Source organism: Aythya fuligula, chromosome 8 (assembly GCF_009819795.1).
Source record: "Aythya fuligula isolate bAytFul2 chromosome 8, bAytFul2.pri, whole genome shotgun sequence".
Lineage (NCBI taxonomy): Eukaryota > Metazoa > Chordata > Aves > Anseriformes > Anatidae > Aythya > Aythya fuligula.
The window spans coordinates 17304648-17325802 of NC_045566.1; the positions used below are offsets into that span (position 1 = coordinate 17304648).

The 21155-nt window shown below is 38.4% G+C and overlaps 1 protein-coding gene across 1 annotated transcript in view; it reads left to right on the top strand.

Moving 5' to 3' along the window:
• HMCN1 (hemicentin 1) overlaps nt 1-17673 on the top strand; it is a 194130-nt gene extending 176457 nt beyond the window's left edge. Inside the window, exons 93-107 of the mRNA XM_032192128.1 lie at nt 606-776; nt 1205-1354; nt 1674-1811; nt 2122-2243; nt 3716-3953; nt 4083-4145; nt 5509-5628; nt 5846-5980; nt 6363-6476; nt 6803-6928; nt 7772-7900; nt 11963-12313; nt 14602-14721; nt 15316-15442; nt 16227-17673. Of these exons, the coding sequence (XP_032048019.1) occupies nt 606-776; nt 1205-1354; nt 1674-1811; nt 2122-2243; nt 3716-3953; nt 4083-4145; nt 5509-5628; nt 5846-5980; nt 6363-6476; nt 6803-6928; nt 7772-7900; nt 11963-12313; nt 14602-14721; nt 15316-15442; nt 16227-16593 (2471 nt within the window). The 3' untranslated portion in view covers nt 16594-17673. The remainder of the gene's footprint in view (nt 1-605; nt 777-1204; nt 1355-1673; nt 1812-2121; nt 2244-3715; nt 3954-4082; nt 4146-5508; nt 5629-5845; nt 5981-6362; nt 6477-6802; nt 6929-7771; nt 7901-11962; nt 12314-14601; nt 14722-15315; nt 15443-16226) is intronic.
• The last annotated feature ends 3482 nt before the right edge of the window (nt 17674-21155 follow it).

Sequence of the window (21155 nt, forward strand, 5' to 3'; positions counted from 1 at the left end):
AGCTTGATATTCTCAGGACAGATGCAGAGAGACTGGCAAAAGGAATCTCTACAGAAGCTCTTGGACAGGGCAGCTCACAGAAGTTAGGCAGCAGTTGATTACGTGGTTATGATTATCTTCACCCCGCAGAGCATGATGCATAGGCACACCCAGAGGCAGCCTGAGATAATTCTGTGCACTGTGGGCCTCTCGACACACTGCCCTTGGTGCGGTTGTACAGGGCTGTGCAGAGGGACTTGCATAGTTCACACTGTTCAAAACTTTCCTGGCCAGCCATGAAGAAGTAGCTATTCGACATGACACGGGGAAGAATTTTGCCCAGCTCTTGCCAAATCCCCAACCATTGTACAGGAAGCACTTTCTGGAGGAGTCTCCTCATTTCCAGTATAGCCAATATACAAACAAAATTTTGAAGGTGGTGTGTTTCTTGAAGAAAGAAGTGTTCACTGTTCATCTCTACCCATTAAGGTCTTTCTATCATCCTTTTAGCTATCTTTTCTTTATCACATTGTTTCCACCAAGAAGGATTGACACAAAAGCATGACTGATGCAGTCTAAAATATTTTAATTGAGATGTTATTTTCCTCCTTCTTTCTTTCTTCAAGTGGATGGGAACTGGGGTCAGTGGCAAACATGGAGCCAATGCTCTGCTTCATGTGGAGGAGGAGAGCAGACCCGAGTACGGCTGTGCAGCAATCCAGCCCCATTAAATCGTGGACGTCCTTGTCCTGGAGACTCCTCTCAGATCTCCAGGTGCAATGTCCAAGCATGTCCAGGTGAGTTAATTTACAGCAATACAGAGTGAGAATGTCATGAAGGCCTGTGGTTCTCCTCATCTAACTGGTACATTTTTTTGGTTTACATGTTCCCTGCAACTGTAGGTGGATAACTCTGTTGTTGTAACTTGTTATGTAGCACTACAGTATGCTCTTAAAGCATAGCTGCTTTTCTGACAGAGGTGACTGTATAAGGTGATTACTATGTTATTGTGAGTATATCTTAGATCATATATAAACAGCATCCTCTTATTTTCAGGTTGTAAACTTTACTGTTGCAATTATTGTAGTAATAACATATGCAGAAATACCTTTATTTCTTAACATGATAGGCCATATTTCTGGATTTTCTCTCCCCCCAAAATATCAGACGACTGAGTTTTCATATGGTACTTTTTTTCCCTTCCTCCCTTCCCTCCCCTGCACAGGTGGGCCTTCTCATGCCAAAGGCAGTATCATTGGAAACATAAACAATATTGAATTTGGAATTGCTTTCCTGAATGCCACAGTAACAGACAGCCTTGACTCTGAAAACAGAGTAATACAAGCAAAGATTACCAACATCCCTCAGAGCCTTGGTAGGCTTTTTGCTACTTTTTTTTTTCTTTTTTTCTTGAACTAGATTGAATTCTGTGCAATGTTAGTTTTCACTACTTCATTTCCATAATGTCACTGGAGAAACTGACCTAAACTTTTCATAGACAGAGTGGGGAAAAGGGAATCTTCACTATTTATCTCCAGTATATTAATATTTGTAAAATGTTTCCTCTTATTTTTGTGGTTTAAATCTTAAGGCTATATGTTAGATTCAGGCGCTTGTCTTCTTTCAGCACCTACTCATGTGGAACATACACAGTTAGGAAAAAAACCTCACATGTTATATTGGATTTCTTTCAGGTCCAGCCATTAGAAAGCTTGTTTCTATTCTGAGCCCAGTTTATTGGACAACTGCAAAAGAAATTGGAGAAGCAATGAATGGGTTTACACTCACCGATGCGGTCTTCAAGAGAGAAACTCAAGTGGAGTTTGCAACTGGTTAGCTACCTGTGATACACCATCTCTTTCCAATAAGCTTAATAGATACCACATTCCTTTAAAAATACCACCTCACCATTGCTGAATTTTGTCTTGTGCTCATGACGCTGTTTTCTGAGTATCTATGGCTTAAATATAGCCCTTAGAGCTTTAATTTGGAACATGTAATGTTTATATTATAGGTATGGTATGCCTTATAAAAATACTAGTGTAAAATAAGTGGTCAAGGGATCTGGTTCAGATACTGTGTGGCTTACAGGAGTCCCTAGTTAGGATGTTTTATAAATCAGCATGCTCTTAAAATTCATAGGAGAGATTCTGCGAATGACTCATATTGCCCGAGGCTTAGATTCAGATGGAGCCTTAATGCTGGATGTCGTTGTGAGTGGCCATGTTCTGCAGCTCCAGTCATTAGCCGATGTTAATGTGAAGGTAAAGCTGCCCTCAGATGCCACCCTCTCCTCTCTAATTGATACATATTTCCATATTTCCTCACCTGTCTATATTAAAGTGCTAGACATTAAGTCCTGAAAAATGTTTTACTGTATGTAACTTATTTCATGCCTGGTTTAATTGACAGATGTTAACACTGCCTTTGAAAACTAAAAGATGCTGTCAGAAAGGTAGTAATGGTCACTCAAAATTCTGAGATGTTAGAAGGGAACACTGTAGTGTCTTCAGGGCTAGGTACTGCAGAGAGGCATGTGTGGCTTTTAATAGAGCTATGAAGCGTGTCTTAAGGCTCTCCAATTTTACAGCTTTTCATCAGTTTTTCTATGCCATGGCACCCTGCAAAAAAACTTTGGAATGTTACTGATGATTTGTTTGCAGCTACAATTATACATAGTCTGGCAGAGAAACATTTCTTTGGCTGAGAAAATTGCAACGACAGCATTAACAGATTCCAAATCAGATTACATCACAGGCCATTTTACGTATTCGTGTCATGCATGCTGTCATGATACTGTTAATGATATGCTCCTTTCTCTGCCATAACATCAAAATTTGGTCTTGTGCATGTATCTAATATGGCAAACAGTCCCGTTACACAATGCCTCTGAAACATTTTCCAGAGTTTTCCTTTCCAAAGAATGAAATCTCTCAAACTTTTTCAAGAATGATTAGAGAGGGTGGTTTGCATGACATTATGGTAAGAAGTTATAATCTGTCTGTTTTTTCCAGGATATGCTAGTAGTAAGAAAACAAGCTTCTGTTACTGGCCCTGTACACTTAATAGAATGATGAAGTTCAAAGGAATTTTTTTTCTACCTTTTGGGTTTAGTGTAAGCCATGAAAAACATTTTACTTAATATGATTCATGGTATTAAAATTTTGGGTTAGAATCATGTGCTTGATAACTGATTTTACTCTGGAAGAAAAAGCATTTTTTAAAGTTGTTTTTACATAGGCGATACTTAGTTGGTGGTAGGTAACCTGTACAAACATATATTAATTCTACAATGCAATACATACTTATGAAATTCTCAGTATTTTGTTACATTTCCATAAGAAGCATCCTCAATATTTATACCCCTTTTCAGTAGCATAATTCTTCTCTACTGACTGTTTATGTAGTACATGTTGTCAGAATCTGATTTAGAAGATTAAAAATATTTAGGCCTCAAAATATTGTTATTGAACAATATGGCCAGGTTTGTTTTTTGTAGAATAGTAGTCCCAATTATCAGGACCATCATCCTATTTCTTATTAAAAGAAACATACAGAGGCTGTTAAGATTCAACAGACAAATTAAGAGTAAAGACATATTATGTGAAATACAATTTGTTCATCTAGTACATTCTGAAAAAGTGTTTGCTTTTTTTTTGTTTCTTTGTTTTAATCTTTAAACATGAAGACCCCAGTGGTGTTAATTGTGCTCAGTGGCTGATGTTTGCTATTTCAGGATTACACAGAGGACTACATTCAAACCGGCCCTGGGCAGCTGTATGCCCATTCTACTCGTCTCTTCACTATAGATGGAGTTAGTGTTCCCTATACATGGAACCACACTATTACCTATGATTATACGAAAGGAAAAATGCCTTTCTTGGTGGAAACACTCCATGCTTCCTCTATCACAGCAGAATACAACCCCCAGGAAGAAACTGTGGCTTTTAAAATCCATGCTTCCATTGCAAAAGGTATTGTTCAATTCTTTCACAGAAATAAAGCAATGGAAAAATAATATCCTATTTTACTAGCATTTACTAGCATCATAGTTTTCATCCTTACTTTTCATCCACAAGTAATGTGATTCCTTTACCATGTAGGAGATCGCAGCAATCAGTGTCCTGCTGGGTTTGGTTTGGACTCAATCGGGCCTTACTGTACAGGTAATGATGTAACAAATGTAATATGTAATCAACTACCAGCAACTTATTTGCAGTTTCAAAGCATGCAGTACATACTTCAAAAAGTAAAAATTACTGTTGATTACAGGGTGTGGATCCAGAGGTGGGTGAGAACTTCACTTCTGTATTCATCTAGAACAGAAGTAGTGCCCAGGCAGCCTTTCTTCAGATGTGAGCTGGGGATGCTGAACTATGCTATCTGCTGAGCCTGCAAGGCAGCGAAACACTTACATGATCTGTGGGGAGGAAGGATGAGGGTTGCCAATCTAGACAACAGCCCACTTAAAAAAAAAAAACAACTGTTGCCTGGGGAGTGAGTGTGAAAAGAAACTCACAAGCGTTTTAGCTGTCTCCTCTAGATAACTGAGTCATGTTTGTTTTAGGAAACAATCATTTGATATACTTTTGTGGACTTACTTCATTGCCCCTGGAAAGTTTAAAAATTAAGGAAATTAAAAACAAAATGCTATGGCATCAGAAAAATTTAAAACCAGGAAAGCTGAAAATAATAAAGCTGCTTAAAAGTTTTCCACCTGCAGATTTTCTGTAAAACAGTGAGTTCTAAAATTTTAATACAAAAAATGTAATAATCTTTGCAAGTCTATATGGGAATGCTAAGAATAACACTGAACTCCATCTTTTCTGCTGTATAGAGATTACCTGTAATAGATTGTATCAAACATTCATTACTGCAATAGTGGCCCAGGCCTGCAGATCTAACACAAGCAAGATTTCTGGGACCTTAGTGTAGGTTTGGTAGCAGTAAAGAGCAGGATCTTAAATTAGACATAGAGAATGTACTATATGCAAATTCTAGTCTTCTCAATGTGTAGCAGTGGACATTTCACACCAGTAACATGTAAAGGAGGCTTCAGGGGGGTTTATTACTAAGATTCTAACTAGAACTTCAGTCACAGCATTTTTATGCTCCGGTTTGTGCCTTGCTAATTGCCTCTGCTCACTTTCCTAAAGCACTCCAAGGATGACTGCACGTGGTCACCTGGTGTAGTTCTGCTGACCACAGCGGCCTTTTGCTTTAGCTGAGCAGGGCCAAACAAGCAGAGACTGGCGTTCATGAGATTTGTTGATGTGATCTGGGAGCTCCGTGAAGGGGTGTTCTGAGTGACACAGAGAGCAAGGCAGATGCTCTTTACCATGGGAACAGAATGGGGATGGGAAGGAAGGAGCATGCATTGCTGAACTGGTTCTGTGAAGCTGCTCAATTGCTAGATTAGTCTTGACCTGGGATCTGTACCAGACACATACCTCCTATGAAGGTTATTTTGGCGTAGTTTCTCAAGTCCTGTAAAGTCTGACTGTTTTTTCTAATATTTCCTTCTTCCAGATGAAGATGAATGTGTTGTGCGAAATCCTTGTTCCCATACCTGTCATAATGCCATAGGAACTTACCACTGCTCCTGTCCAAAAGGCCTCACCATCTCCGCAGATGGTAGAACATGCCAAGGTAAGATGAGTGATGTTATTGACAGAAAAAGCCCCATGGCAAATAAATCGCTGGGTAAATGCTTTGTTCAGGCTGGGCAGTTTTGTCATTGTACAAAATGTGTTCTAATTATTCTGAGTATGTTTGCAATAAAGTATTTCATAATCCATCGTGTTCAATGCTACTTAGTCTGTGTCATTTTGCCATGGTGAGGTTTACTGCTTCTTTTTAATTACAGATATTGATGAGTGTGCATTAGGTGGACATACCTGCCATGGTGGCCAAGACTGCGAAAACGTCATTGGTTCATACCGTTGCGTAGTTAGATGTGGGAATGGTTTTAGAAGGACAGCTGATGGATTTAGCTGCCAAGGTTTGGAGTTACCTTTTGGTTGTTGGTGTTAGCTTTCATGAACTGAAAATGTCTTTCACACAAAATAAAAAAGTAACTTTTAAAAAGATACATCTGCAACTAAGGTGTCTATAAATCTTCAATATTATCCTAGCAAGATTTTTTTAAAAACCTTTTGCTTTTTCCATCTTTAGAAATAAATTAAAATCTTGCTTTTGTGTCCCATTTGCATTTTCTTCTATGAAGAAGCGAGAAAAGTATACACTTCCAAACGTATGTCAGTAGTGTAATAAATAGAGTTCAAAACAGAGCCCAAAATGTTGTCTAAACCAAAACACCATTCATCTAAATGATGACAAGGTGATTCACAGCTATGACATTGATAGTCTGTTTTGTCCAACAGATATTAATGAGTGTCAAGAACCCAACTCCTGTCACCACCGTTGCTTCAATACTATAGGAAGTTTCCAGTGTGGCTGTGATCCAGGATTCCAGCTAAAGGGCAGAAAATGCATGGGTATGAATCAATTTTGAATTTTCATTCTCTCTTTATAAAGGAAATAGTTCAATATGTATTTGTTACTATATGCAATCTTACCTGAAACCTTATGAATGAAACTCCTACTACAAATGATACCAGGATGTATTTTTGAATTTGTTTGTGAAGTACTACTAAAATCTAGAGTGGGAACTGGGCTGACCAATAAATGTACATGAAATGCATTCAAATGTATGTACACAGCATAATTACACCTGGATTATTCTGCTCTTTAGGAATTGAACATAAGGAACTATGTTCATTTCCATTCTTGCTTTTTTTTTTTTTTTTTTTTTTTGAATAAGATGTAAATGAATGCAGGCAGAATGTATGCAGGCCTGATCAACTTTGCAAAAACACCCGTGGTGGCTATAAGTGCATCGATCTGTGCCCAAATGGAATGACCAAAGCAGAAAATGGAACTTGTGTTGGTGAGTAGAAACATTAGTGTACTGTATGGTGATGGTAAACACAGGGACAATTATTAATATATTTTGAAAGAAATCCTTAAGACGGTCCATTTTCAGTTATTAAGATTCACACATATCAAGGCACTGACTTGTTTAATTTATGGGAACATACATATTTAACTTCTTTTAATATCAATTAATTAAACAAAAATAAAAAAAAAAAACAAAAAAAAAAAACAACAAAACAAATCAAAAAACACATTAGATATCCTTACCACTTCCAGTTTTCCTTTGCTCTTAAATAAGAACGGGGAAGTTCTCATCGGCATCTCTTCTGCATTGTCACCTTCAATTCTAGAAATCGTTCACTGACTGAAATGTTTTGAGTCGTGAGTTCTTTCTAACTAGTTTGTCTCAGGAGCTCTAAATCAAGACTGGCGGTCCTTTCTGCTACTCAGGACTGTTTCTAAACATAACCAACATCACAGAGGTTACCAAATATAATGGGATACGAGAGAAAGATGGATTATGTCTATTTGGATGGCATAACTGTTAGAACTGAAATCCTCAATTCAAAGTTTTGAAAGTTAATGGAAAGAGTAAATGCAGTGCCGTTAAAAAATATGTGTATCTGTTCAAAATCTGCTTTCAGGTTGTGAAACAAAGATTGTTTCACAGATTTGTAACAACTGTTAAAGATTAACCCTTCATCATGGTGAGAAAAGTGTATTCAGAAGCAAAATCTATCTAAAGAGCCAAATTTGTTTGTGGTTTAGCTGCATTCATTACATGTAAAAAAATGTAAAGCTGTAGGAACTTTCAAGAAAAAATCTGATTCTTGCCCTCTTGCCTTATTGCTTGCAGACATTGATGAATGCCGGGATGGAACCCATCAGTGCCGCTATAACCAGATTTGTGAGAACACACGAGGAAGTTACCGCTGTGTGTGTCCAAGAGGATATCGGTCCCAGGGAGTTGGAAGACCTTGTGTGGGTAAGCTGTCCAATCACACTAGTATTGCGTATTTTCTGCTACTGGTTTTGTCTGTGCTTTCTGCAGTTACATCCAACAACTCTATTCTATTTGAAGACTGTTCTATGTAGATAAATCTGCTTTGAAGTTCAAAATTACCCATATAAAACAGTGTCCCAGTCAAAACAAATAGTCAAAACTCAGTGATTCCAAGCTGAGATTGCTACAGACCCATACTTTGAAAACAAAGTGTACAAGGGCTGAGGACCTCTAAGGTACTGATGGATAGATGCAACAACCTACCACTCAACAACAGGCTTAATTTATAAAATTCAGATCAGTTTTGTGAGTTGACTGGACAGTGACACATGTTTGGCTCTACACTGGACTGCAACCATTCACACCTGAAGCTAGTCAAGCAGGGAGCAATGTGGACTCTACTAAAGGAGAACACCTAAAGGAAGTGTGTTGCAAGCGGCGTGGTACACCCAGAACCTGCATCTGCAAGCAAATGTCACAACCACCCTTATCTACCCTCTGGAATTGCAGAAGGTTTTCCCCATATGGGACGAAGCTGCACTTATCAATTAACACTCCTTTTTCTGATTTTGGGTGAATCACAGGAGGAATCCCCACAGACATAGGAATGCTGACCATGTAGTTACTCCCCTATGCTATCTGTGTAGAACCCTTTGGCAAAAATGTGCAGACCTTTGGCCCATGCAAACACACGCAGCATTTCACAGATACTCTCGTAATTCTAATGTGGATAGCAAGAGAGTTTATTTAATGTATGATGTCAGTGCAAGTGTATAAAAAAAAAATAAAAAATCCCTTGGCATTTCACAGACCTCAGCATGGCACTAGGATCATTTATATTCACAATTTATATATGTAGAGTATTTAAAATTCAATAGCTGATCCACCCTGCTCATAATCACAGAATTTTAGATTTGTAGAATGGGTCGGGTTGGAAGGGCCGTTAAAGATCATCTTGTTTTAACCCCCCTGCCATAGGCAGGGATATACCACCCACTAGATTAGGTTGCCCAAAGCCCCATCCAACCTGGCCTTGAACACCTCCACGGATGAGGCATCCACAACATTTCTTGGAAACGTGTTCCAGTGCCTCACTATCCTTACAGTGAAGAATTTCCTCCTAAAATATAATCATTTATAACTGTCAGTATGTGACACCTAAGTGAAGTCAGTTTCCATTGCTCTGACATATCATATCAGAGAAGCTTTCCTCCATGATGACTTCTTCAATATTAGGCTTCATAAGTGATAAATAACTGCTTTGGAGGATAGGATTTTTTTTCTTTTTAAAGTGCCTAAGTTTTTGTAGTGCCAAAAGCCAGGCTGAAATGCTTTTTTAAAGATTAAATTTCAGTAAGAAACTGTTTGGCTGCAGACCAAGAAATTTCTTCCACCAGCTTCCTCTCTACTAAAATAAAATCAGTCCCAGACTCTTTAACATATCTTAAAAACATTTAAATTTCTTACAGTAATTAATGGGATGAACTTTAGGACTACAGATTTTCAGAAAACACCAGCAGCTGCCCTAAAACTGTTTTCGGGGTAATGACCACTGAAAGTTCCCTCTTTAAATTAATGAAGTATGACTTTTATGCTCCTTTGATTTTTTCTTTATCTGTTTAAAATATGTTTGAAACATATATGCAAAAATATTAGTTCACCTGTTAATAAAAATAGGTTTTAGTGTTAGTGTTTCCAGTGAGCACATGGGAGAGTTGAAAAGTAAGTAGGAACCCAGACTGAAACAGAAGAGTCAAACTTTGTTCCTACCTGTGCCACTGCTGCCATGTGTAAAATCATTCATGACACAGGTCACAGACTGTTAGATTTAGATGGGGTAAGGTATTTGTCATCAAAACATGGATAGATATGTTGTGTGTGCCCACTCAGCTAAACTATAACATTTCTGTGAACTATGTCCCATGTCAACATGCCACATTGTAGATGGAAGGGCATTGTCAAAAGCTATTGTAATGCATTTTTGCATCCAACACATGTAAGGTAACCTAGAATTTAAAATCAAATAATATTCTTAAAATAAAAGAAAGCCCGAGAATTTAAGTTTCAAAGTCATTTCACTTTATTCTTGTAAATATTTAGTATTTATGGTACATGATCAAAGGGATACTGTCCAGGGAAACTTTGTCTTACCAGTCTGTAAGTGATCAAATTTCACAAGGATGGCAATGATGTAAATGCAATGGCTTGTTGTATTCAATTTTGTTGATACTGCATACGTTGCTCCTTGCAAAAGAACTTGCTCTGGTTTTCTTAAAAATCATACTAGTTGTTACTTTATTAAAAATAAAGTTATTTTTTTACAACACCTGACAATATTACACCAATGATAACTGACATATATCTGTTAAATTATGCATTTTTGAAGTAACAATTGGATAATACTGCAGTACTCTACGATAAATTACCCCTGGATTTCTGATTCTAAAAGCATTAAATTGCTAAGACCAAAAAAAGTCTTTAAAACAAGTTTCTAAACAGCATTACTCTCAAAATACCATTAGTATGCATGCATACTATGCATTAGTATGCATAGGTTTACACACTATGCACAAAATATGTTCAAATGAAACCGTAATGCTAGTGTAATGGCATTTTTACAGTAATAATTTAGAAATACACACTTTCCACTAATACGAAATAAACCCTTACTGAGTCACCATTAAAATAACCTTTAAATTGTAGTTTAAAAAGTTGTGGGATATATGTCAGTTAATAGACATGTCATGTATTTTAAGAATATCTTAGTAATATCAGGTTATTTCTGGTCATTCCAGAATTGCACATTCCTGGATGGAATTGGCCATCTTTTGCCTTTTTCTAGTATAGGACGTTTGCAAGTTTGGAATTGAATACCATATATGTCAAAATTTTAGTTGGGCCAGAGAAACTCAGTGAAAACTTTGGTAAACTTTTTTTCTGCTAGTGCCAGAGAGACTGTGGGTCCTACAATATCCAGCACTCATCCTGAATTTATTTTCATTGAAGAACACAAGGACACTCATTGTGTTATATCCTTAAACCTGCTGCTATACTCTGTATGCTCACCTCTCTGTTTTGGTTTTAAAGATGACAATTTACTGCTAGGGTTGGTCTAGTTATTTGGGATTACAGTTTAAAGGGAAAGAGAAATGACCTGAGAAAAGGATTTCCTAAGCAAACTGAAATAACTCCATTTTTAAATTGTATGAAAGAGAATTAATATGTACTGGTAAGTGTTAAAACATTCATAACTGGAACGACCAATAACAATGCAAAAGGTTAGAACATACCCAGCCTTCTTCCCCTGCAGCCCTGCAACACGTCCTCAAGATGGGATTTTTCCCCTGACAGAGCGCAACAACCGTATCAGTGCATTTTGAGCTTACCTCAGTACTAGCTTGAAGGACCTGGAAGACTAACTGTACTTCTCAAGAGTGCTTTGTGCTGTGTCCTCCTTTAAGAAGGAGCCCCACAGCTTCTCTTGCTCATCTGCAGAGCACTAAACAAAGTGAAAAAAAATAAAACAATTCTGTAGTAGCAGTGAACAGCTTATAGGGAAACAACGAATGGCTTGGGTACTAGGGGTCACTTATTTCTGTTTGGGTGAACAGGAGTTGCTCACTACAGTCAGCAGTAGTCAGGCTGTCACACAGCTCTGCTGCTGCAAAAGCAGGGGAAGAGATTTGGATCCCTGTTTTGTAGTCACATCTTACCTTCAGTAGCTCTCAAGGCAAGACCTTCAACAGATTTTTTGTCCTATATGAGAAATTTTATGTCACAGGTAGCCTTACAAGAAGAATAAAGGTATATTACTGAACAGGGTAGAAGAAAAACTCCCTGCTTGGCATTTGTGTTCTTTGTATTGTACTGCCTTCAAGATCTCACTTTTGTCTTCAGTTTGTTACGCAGACTGAGTTAAGTATATATGTATATATATATACACACATATAGTTATGTGGTTTTTTTTTTTTTTTTTTTTTTTTTTTTTTTTTTTTTTTTTCCTTTCCACATGGTTTGTTGCTCTGGATCATGTCACATGAGCAGACATTAATGAATGTGAACAAGTGCCTAAACCCTGTGCATTTCAATGCACCAACACCCCCGGCAGCTTCAAGTGTATCTGTCCACCTGGACAACATTTATTAGGTGATGGGAAATCTTGCGCTGGATTGGAGAGATTGCCAAATAATGGTGCCTATTACAATAGCTATAACTATGCTCAATTCTCCCCTGTGAGAGACAACTATCAACCTCAACAATATTACAGGCACTCCTCAAATCTCTACAGCTCCTTCTCAGAGTATAGGAACAGCAGAATACCTTTCTCCAGGACTAGAAGGAACATTAGAGAAACTTGTCCTGAAGGCTATGAGGCAAGAAATGACACATGTGTAGGTAAATGTCAGTCATATCTATGCAATTCTTCTATTTTAGACCTTATTCTTAGGTTACTGTTATATATATGTTAGGGGCCTATGGTTTGTGGTGCTGTATTTTTTTTCATATTACCATGATGAATATTCAGTGAGTTATGCATGTTTTTATTTCCCAAGCAAGCATAGCAAAAATATTTTTGTTCTGAAATAAGCTTCTCTTAGGTTAGGTTTTTGCCACATTAACTCATGTTTTGAGTATCATTATCTATCTATCTATCTATCTATATAGTCAATCATTTTTTGATAATACTGCTGAGTTTAAGACCAAGGGTACTGCAGTCTAGCTCTTATGAGAACTTTTCCCAGCACGTTTAACATAGCAGTTTGTAATGCTTTAGATATGTGCCTCAACCTAATATATATATACCAATGGCACATCATAGGAGGAGCAATATACCTCCAGGATAAATAGTGACCTACAGCTAGATTCCAGCCACCGGAGTTATTGCTACGATTATATAGCAATATATAATATTGAAAAATATGAATGTATTTTTATCACTGATAATATAGATAAATAGACATCAGATTAACCTTGTATATATGTTATAATGACGTCTCATAGATACAGTTTGTTATGGGTGTAGCTGCTTTAATTGAAAGAACTAGAACTGTATGATCCATACCCCAGCTTCCAGTTCCAGGTAGTTAATATTCCTGTACTTCTGTTTCAAAGGAATAAATATGTAGATTTAAAATTTACTGTTTAATATGAAAAACACATCCCAATAATGTTCCTTTTTTTTTTTTTAAGAGGGTCCTTTGAGTAGACAACCATCAAGATTTGATAACAACACATATTAAATATTTAGTGTCACATTTGTTTCTCTTTTGTGTTTGCATTTGTATCTAATGCAAGACCTGTAAATCAGACAAAGAGAGGGGAAGCAAAGACCTTCCTTTCACTGATTTAATCAAGTCTTAATTCCTGCACATGAGAGTAACTTGAGTAGGAGCTCTGTTACCCTCCTGAAGCAGGCAGAAATTTCAAAAGTAATAATTATATATGATCTAAATCACATTAGTCTGCTTTGAAAATTTTAAATAAAGTGGTATGCTACTTCTGTATTTGAGAGGGAGATTTTTTTAAAAAAAAAAAAAAAAAAAAAAAAAAAAAAAGGTTTGAGAGCATTTATAGGTAGTCTTTCCAGATACTGAGATTCATTCCCATGGCATGAGAGAAATTGGTCTGGAGAGGAAACAGCTTTGCCAGAGGAGGGATTAACTGTAAGAACAACTCCCTGGGGTGAAGGCTTTCTCTGAAAAGAAAACTGATATGTGTATATGCTAAGCATACTGCCTAAAACCTTATCGTCAGGCAGCTTGACTTGCTTTCTGGGACAAGACTATATTTGTAACCTTTGTGGATTTATGTAGCTTGTGTATCCCCTTTTCTTCCCAGAACTCTGTATCAGACTGGTCTCTCCAGCTAGTAGATACCTGTTATAGCTGTTGTCAGAGGAAGTGAGAATCCCCTCAAAGGTGGTGCTGTGGTTTAACCCAGCAGCTCAGCACCACACAGCCATTTGCTCACCCTTCCCCCTCCCTCTCTGGTACCAGGGAGAGAATCAGAAAAAAATGAAGCCTGTGGGTTGAAATAAAGACAGTTTATTAGGACAGAAAAGAAGGGAACATAATAATAATAATGATAATAGTACTACTACTAATAATGTGTACAAACAAGTGATGTACAATGCAGTTGCTCACCACCTGCTGACTGATGCCCAGTCTATCCCCAAGCAGCCAGTCCCCCCACTCGGCCAGCCTCCCCATATAATTGTTCAGCATGACCCCATATGGTGTGGAATACCCCTTTGGCCAGTTTGGGTCAGCTGTTATGGGTCTCTCCCCTCCCAGCTCCTGCTGCACTCGCAGCCTGCCCGCTGGCAGGACAGCAAGAAGCTGGAAAGTCCTTGACTTGGTGTAAGCACTGCTCTGCAGCAATTAAAACATCAGCGTGTTATCAACATTCTTCTCATTCCAAATCCCAAACACAGCACCATAACAACTACTAGGAGGAAAATCAACTCTATCCTAGCTGGAACCAGGACAGGTGGCTTTAAAAGCTATAGGGAATGGAAGCAGGTAAGTTGTGAAGGAATTTGCTAAGCTTAGTCTTTCAACCCCCTTAGAAAACAAGATCCCTGTAACTTCCAACTCCACCCATATGTTTGTACATAAATAGAACAAGAACTACCTATGTTCTGGTAAGCCTGGTTTTTATCTTTCGATGTTTCTTTTCCACAGACATTGATGAATGTGAAACCAGAGATACATGTCAGCATGAATGCAGAAACACCCTAGGAAGTTACCAATGTACTTGTCCACCTGGTTATCGTCTTACACCCAATGGCAAAACCTGCCAAGGTACAAAAGTCTCTTTAACCGTTCAGAAACGTGTTTGTAAATCATAAGATTTAGATCATATTCAGAGCATGTATAAGCACTTGTTGAATTTGGTTTGAGATACAGCATTCAAAATGGCAAGTATTTCGCGTTATAACACTTCCTACAATACTGGCAAATTAGACAACTGCAACTTCTTATTCTCTGAAGTTACCTCTTGTACCCTTACATTACACATTTAACTCATGCAAGTACAAAGCAACTCTAGGGTCAAAGCCAATAAAATCTTTAACTGTCTGTCAAAAAAAAAAAAAAATTAGAAAGACAGGAAAAAAAAAAAAAGAGGTAGCCAAATTTTCTGTTCCACAAAAAACAACAACAACAACAAAAACCAATTAGCCTCTATTGACAAGACAACTACAGTTTATGAAATATAATAAATGCATATTATTGGAACCAGTGCCTCAGATACCAAGACAGGTTTCTAAAAATCTCACTTATGGGTACAGGTGCCCTCTGTCTTCTTGTTCAGCCTTTACTGATCCAACTAGTTTCTAATTCTGTTAAATTCATGGTACCAGCAACTAATTTGTCTATTTTTTTTGTAACCTTCAGATATTGATGAGTGTCTCGAACAGAACATTGATTGTGGATCAAATCAAATGTGTTTCAACATGAGAGGCAGCTACCAGTGCATAGACACACCTTGTCCACCAAACTATCAGCGAGAGCCTCTTTCTGGGTATGTTTTATTTGCAGCCCCTTTTAGGTCTTGTTTTCCTGCCCACTCCAAGCTCAAATACTTGATCCTAATTTGCCAAAGTCCTAATTTGCCATCATTTTCAAAGCTTTGAAAGTATTGTTTTCATTGTGAAAATAACACTACGGTTCATAGGCAGTTTTTCTTTAAATTACTCTATGTTTTTCCTCTTCTGGAAAATAAACAACACATTAATTATTTTTAATCTTTAAATGTAAGCAGGGAAATAGCTTGGTTCAGTCTGATCACAAAAGATGGTTTCTGAGTACGAGCTAGAATTATATTTAAATTGAAATGGATAAACGTTCACTGATGAACAGAGTTAAGGAACCTTCTATTTTGACTACAGATTAGTAGAAGTAAAATTAATTCTGCCCTTCTTTATTCCAAATTCTTTGTTTTATGATTTAACACACAGACACATCACATGGAGCTGCCAGTACACTTTACACGAATATTGTCAACTGTAATTTTTAAGGGTCACTAAAACATGCACTATTCACTTCAATGGCAAATACTGCATTCATTATTTTTTCTTTTATATATCCTCTTGGTGTTTTCTGAGATGATCCTGTTGAGGAAAATGGGATGTTAAACTGGGATGCAACTTTAAGGAAGAGTGGATAAAGAGTGCATGAGGTTAGCTCTCTTGGGAAGTTTGAATCTGTATATCACAACAGGACCAATGGGAAGATCTTTAGCCAAGGGATTAGGCACCACATGGCAGGTACTGGAGTAGGACTTACAGTGCTCTGTTTATTCCCAGGTTCTGTCTCAAAAACTGCCCAGCCAATGATCTGGAGTGTGCCCTGAGTACCTACGCCTTGGAATACAAACTCCTTTCCCTCCCCTTTGGCATAGCTGCTGGTCAGGATCTAATCCGGCTGGTTGCCTATACACAAGATCAAGTCATGCATCCAAGGACAACTTTTTTAATGGCAGATGAGGACCCCACAATCCCATTTGCCCTGAGAGACGAGAATTTGAAAGGAGTTGTATTCACCATCAGACCACTGCGAGAGCCAAAGACATACCGCATGAGAGTCAGAGCCTTATCCTACAGCGTTGATGGAAACATTGAGTATCAGACAACTTTCATTCTTTATATAGCTGTGTCAGCCTATCCCTATTAAACGCCTAAACTACTTGACAGTAATCACAGTATTTTAACCACATTCATAAATGCCAGTGGGTATTACCACTTCCAGACTGATTCTACTGCCTGCCAAACAGTTGTGAACCATGTAACTTGAAAACGGTGCTATGCTCTTTTCTTTTTCCTACCCCAAGGCTGCCTATACAGTCCCATTATTCCAAGTCAGGAGGAAAATCCATGGCTTTGAGGACCCATTACCGCTTCCTGTATTTATTACACAACTGGCTACATTAGTAGTCATCTTCCACAGTTTGTTCTGAAAACCAGCAGAACAAATCAAAGTATGAGCTGAAGTATATGGTCAAAAGCAGTAAGCAAGGAGCAGCCTGTGTTAAAAGCAACTAAAGGAATGCCTAACCAGAAGAAGAAATGGCAATTTCAAATGGTCTACATATGTTAAACGTTGCTAAGTATGTTAAATTTTAGATCTGTTAGATTTTTTTTTTCTTTTCAAATACCTGATAGAACTAGGGCTGTACATATACTATGTCATGTGCTCAAAAAAAACAAAAACAAAACACAAATACCACTGTACTTAATGATTGCAAGTGCTGAAACATTACATTAGTAAAGTTTGTTTTCAGCTAAAGAATCTACCGTAGAATTAGGAACTGGTACATTTGTTTCCTGTGCAAGTTTAGGAACATCACTATTGGTTGGAAGAAAAAAACCAACATGGCTACTTCTACTTTATACAGCAAGTATTTTATAATTTTTTTTAGCTGACATTTGACATTCTGGTATAGCCATTTATTTAGCTCAAAACCATATCCACTTCAGTACTCCCACCTCAGTTTAAATGTTTTGTTTTTTTTTGTTTTCTTTCAAATAGAACATTTTTCTCCAAAGATGTAGTAAGTTTGGTTCAATAATGTCAATACACTGTACACAAGTAATTTTGCCAAGATGTATTCTATTTTTATGAAAGTGTATATATGTTTTTTCCTATTTGTATTTTCTATGCAGTATCTCAAGACTGTTCTACAGTTAAGTTTTCATAAGAGGACGATGTCAGTACATTGGAAATAATCAAAATAAAAGTTCCCATTGCCTTTGAGATTGCTGCAAGTTTTATCATTGTAAAAAAAATAAAATCTTTCCCATGTGTAAGGCACACTTGCCTTTAGTACCAGAGAAGAATGCAAAAGGTACTGTGCCCAGCAAACCAGGGAGCTGCTTACACAAATGTAGCCATGTCTCCTGCTTAGTGATCTTCTGGCTTCCCCCATCCTCCAGTTTTTCAGAAGAAGTCATGGAGGCTGTTGCACTTACCATACGTACTGTTACTTACACCAAGGCCTCTTAGTTTAGCCAGTATCTACTGTCTAGGAGACATGTCATTTCCTCTGAGGAAATAGATTTTGCTAAAAGTTACATTTTTGTTGCATGTATAGGAAGTGTCTATTTGTAAATATTCTTGCCAAACATTAAATACATTGCTATAATTCCAATGTACATAAAAAAAGAAAATGGGGAAAAAAAAATCCACAGAGGGCATTGAGATTAAAACCTACTGGCAACTATCAGTTTTCCCTGTGAAAGTTCTGCAGTTTTTCAGTCAACATGAGAACAAGATGTCAACAGAACCCTTGCTGCTGAGACAGCCTCAGATTGTTGCAGCATGCTTGGGCTGCATGGAATAGCCCAAGAATAATTCCTGCCAGTGATAACCCACCTGACTGCTGCTGTCTTCCCTCCACCTGACACTAAGGCAAAGTGAGCGATTATCACCAGCATTCAAGAGCATTTTTTCACAACAGGGCCAAAAGATTCCTTAATGGAACTTTGAATCTATGTTTCCCTTAATAGTGGTCCCTAGTGAAAGCCCTACCAGTTTTCCTCAGCTGCTTTTTTGTTCAATATCCATTGCAAGAAGTGAGACAGTCCTGAAAAATAAGGATGATTTAACATCATTTTGCTCTTTGTACAAATTATTTATACAAGTGACAGATTTCAAATGAAACAGGTTGGTTTCTTGTAAGCCCGACTTGAAAAGTAAAAGCAATTTAAGAAGAAAAAGGAGATAACTTACATGGTAAAAATGAGAAGGAACTACAAATGAGAGTAAGTGCTAAGAAGTACAGTCATGCGATTTCTTTTAAGGCTGATAAGCACACTGAAAACTATTCCCTTGAAGGAATTTATTTCCACTGTGAGGCATGAAGGAAAAGAACCAGCTTCTATTATACGCTGCTTGAGAGGGGAAATAAAGAAATAATAGGATTCAAATGCTTTATGGCAACCTTATTACTTAGTTTAGGGTTAGGAACTTACTTACCAGACAGAAATCAATGACACTTCCAGACAGATCCACAGCTTTGTCACTTCTGGTTGTTTTCCCATGCTGTGTTTTTCATTTGTTCATCTGCAGCTCGAACAGGAGGAGCCACTTGCCCATCTGGAAGCAGTCGCTTATGCTGAGGTGGCGCTAGAGGACCGCAGGCCTGAGGGAAGAGCAAAATTAGGTATATTGTATGGCATAAGCTGTCTGGTTTTCAGTTGGTTTACTGGCTGAAGTGAACTTCTGAATTAGAAAGGGGGATATGGGCCATGCCCTTCTCTTCCTTGGACATCTCATTCTATGTTACGAAATGCCAATCTCTTGTGCTTTAAGACTCACAAATGTTGGATTAACTGGCAGAGCAAATAGATCTGCTCAGTTCTACCTCCAAAAACGATTTGACCCTAGTCTTAACAGGCCAGAATGTTAGCTGTGCCATTAGTTTGTAAACAAACTTGCGTGGTAAGAGGCAGGTTGGTTTTTGTGCATGTGTACATGCCTGCATCAAATTGTGCAGTTGTTAATTGTTAGTGTTTAAAAACAAAATCTGTATAAATCCTAATGAACAATAAATATTCTACTGTATTTGTATTTACTTTAGGTAAGGTTAGCAAAATCCTGTGGATGGAGTTTTATCTTTTGCATTAAAACTGATAACTCCATGGGGTTTTCAGTGTCTAAGGACTGCAGCTGTAGGCTTGAACCTGCAGCCCTGTTGGCCAGTGCCCCTCTACAGAACTGGGGCTGGTCCAGCAAGCAATACGGGATCTCCTAGGGAGCCTCACTTATATTGGCATCAGTGCTGAAAACAAATTGTTGGTTCCCCATTGGCCTTACCCAGTCATCACCCTATATTTTAATTAAATAATGCATCAAGGAATGGTAGAAATTAATTACTATCTCTGTCCATCATGTGGCTTAAAGATTAAAAGCAGCCCAGAGACTGACTTTCTCTTTGCAGCCAGCAGGACACAGCCACAGGCGCACAGCAGAGACAAAGAAAGCCCTGGTGCTGAAGCCACTGTGCTTAGTGGGAGGCACCATGCAAAGAGTCAGGAACACTGTTAGAGTTCAGCTAGAGACATGGCCTCTTTCTCAGACAGAAATACCTTTCGTTACTTTCTGGCTACCTAATTGCGGAGCAAACACCCTTCCTAGCATGTTAGTGTGGTGTGTAGGAGAACGTAAAGCTTTATTAAAAACAACAACCACCCCACCACCAGGACAAAGAGCAAAGTACGTAGCCGTTAAAAGATGCAAAGAGAAGTATGTAAAGGAAATGTTCTGATCTGTACCACATGTAACTGACTGGTTCCTGCTGTTTGTCCTAGTGCACTATCACCATTCCTGCTCACATCCTGGAATTGTTAAGGGACATGGTCAGTATATGCTGGTGCCTGTTTCATGCTGTACAATAGCTGTATGAAGAGCACTGAATGACCTTAGAACAACAAGTAAGCAGGTGGTCCCAGTTCTCGATTCTTTCAGACAAGCCAAAAAGCAAGCTAGTAACATGTCATGCTACCTAGAGACTGTGTGATCATTTTGTACGAGCCTACTCCCACTGCCTTTCAGTTCTCAGGGAAGGGACATGGCTTTTCCTTCTGATCCTCATCCTGACCCACACCCATAATACCTGCTGCATCCCTGGGCCTCCCCTAGGCGCTAACAGGGCAGCATCTAACTGCTACAGAGATGAAGCAGACATTGCAAAAGATGGCAAATGTGTTTTATATGTTGAAGAGATGAGTTTATATATGCTGGTGGTTTAAGTGTGACATCTTGTGGCTCTCCAGTGGCACACAGCTGATCACACAAGTCTCTGTGCACGTATGGGTTGGGTACCAGCCCTGTGCACCACATGGCCCTGCGTTACTCCACCCAGGGCACCATACAGCTAGGGTACCATACTGCTAGGGTACAGCCAGTCCCACTTATGACTTGCTTACTACAGCCCATGCGGAGATGCAGCACTTTGCGCAATTCTTCCAGATCTAAGTCCTGGCAGAGGAGTACAGCACAAAAAGGAGGGGAGGGAGGAGCCCTGGGCCAGGAGCCAGAGGCAGGCCGGGAAGCTGCAATGATCCCACTGACTACACAGGATGTGTTCAAGAACCAGAGATGGGTAAGAGGACCCCCCACACCTTTTGTACAAGGCTGGCTTGCCAAAGCTTTGAGCCAGGAATTCACCACTGTTTGTTTTCCTGCACTGGCTGAATATAAAAGCTATTAAATGCTTACAGCAATGGATCAATGCA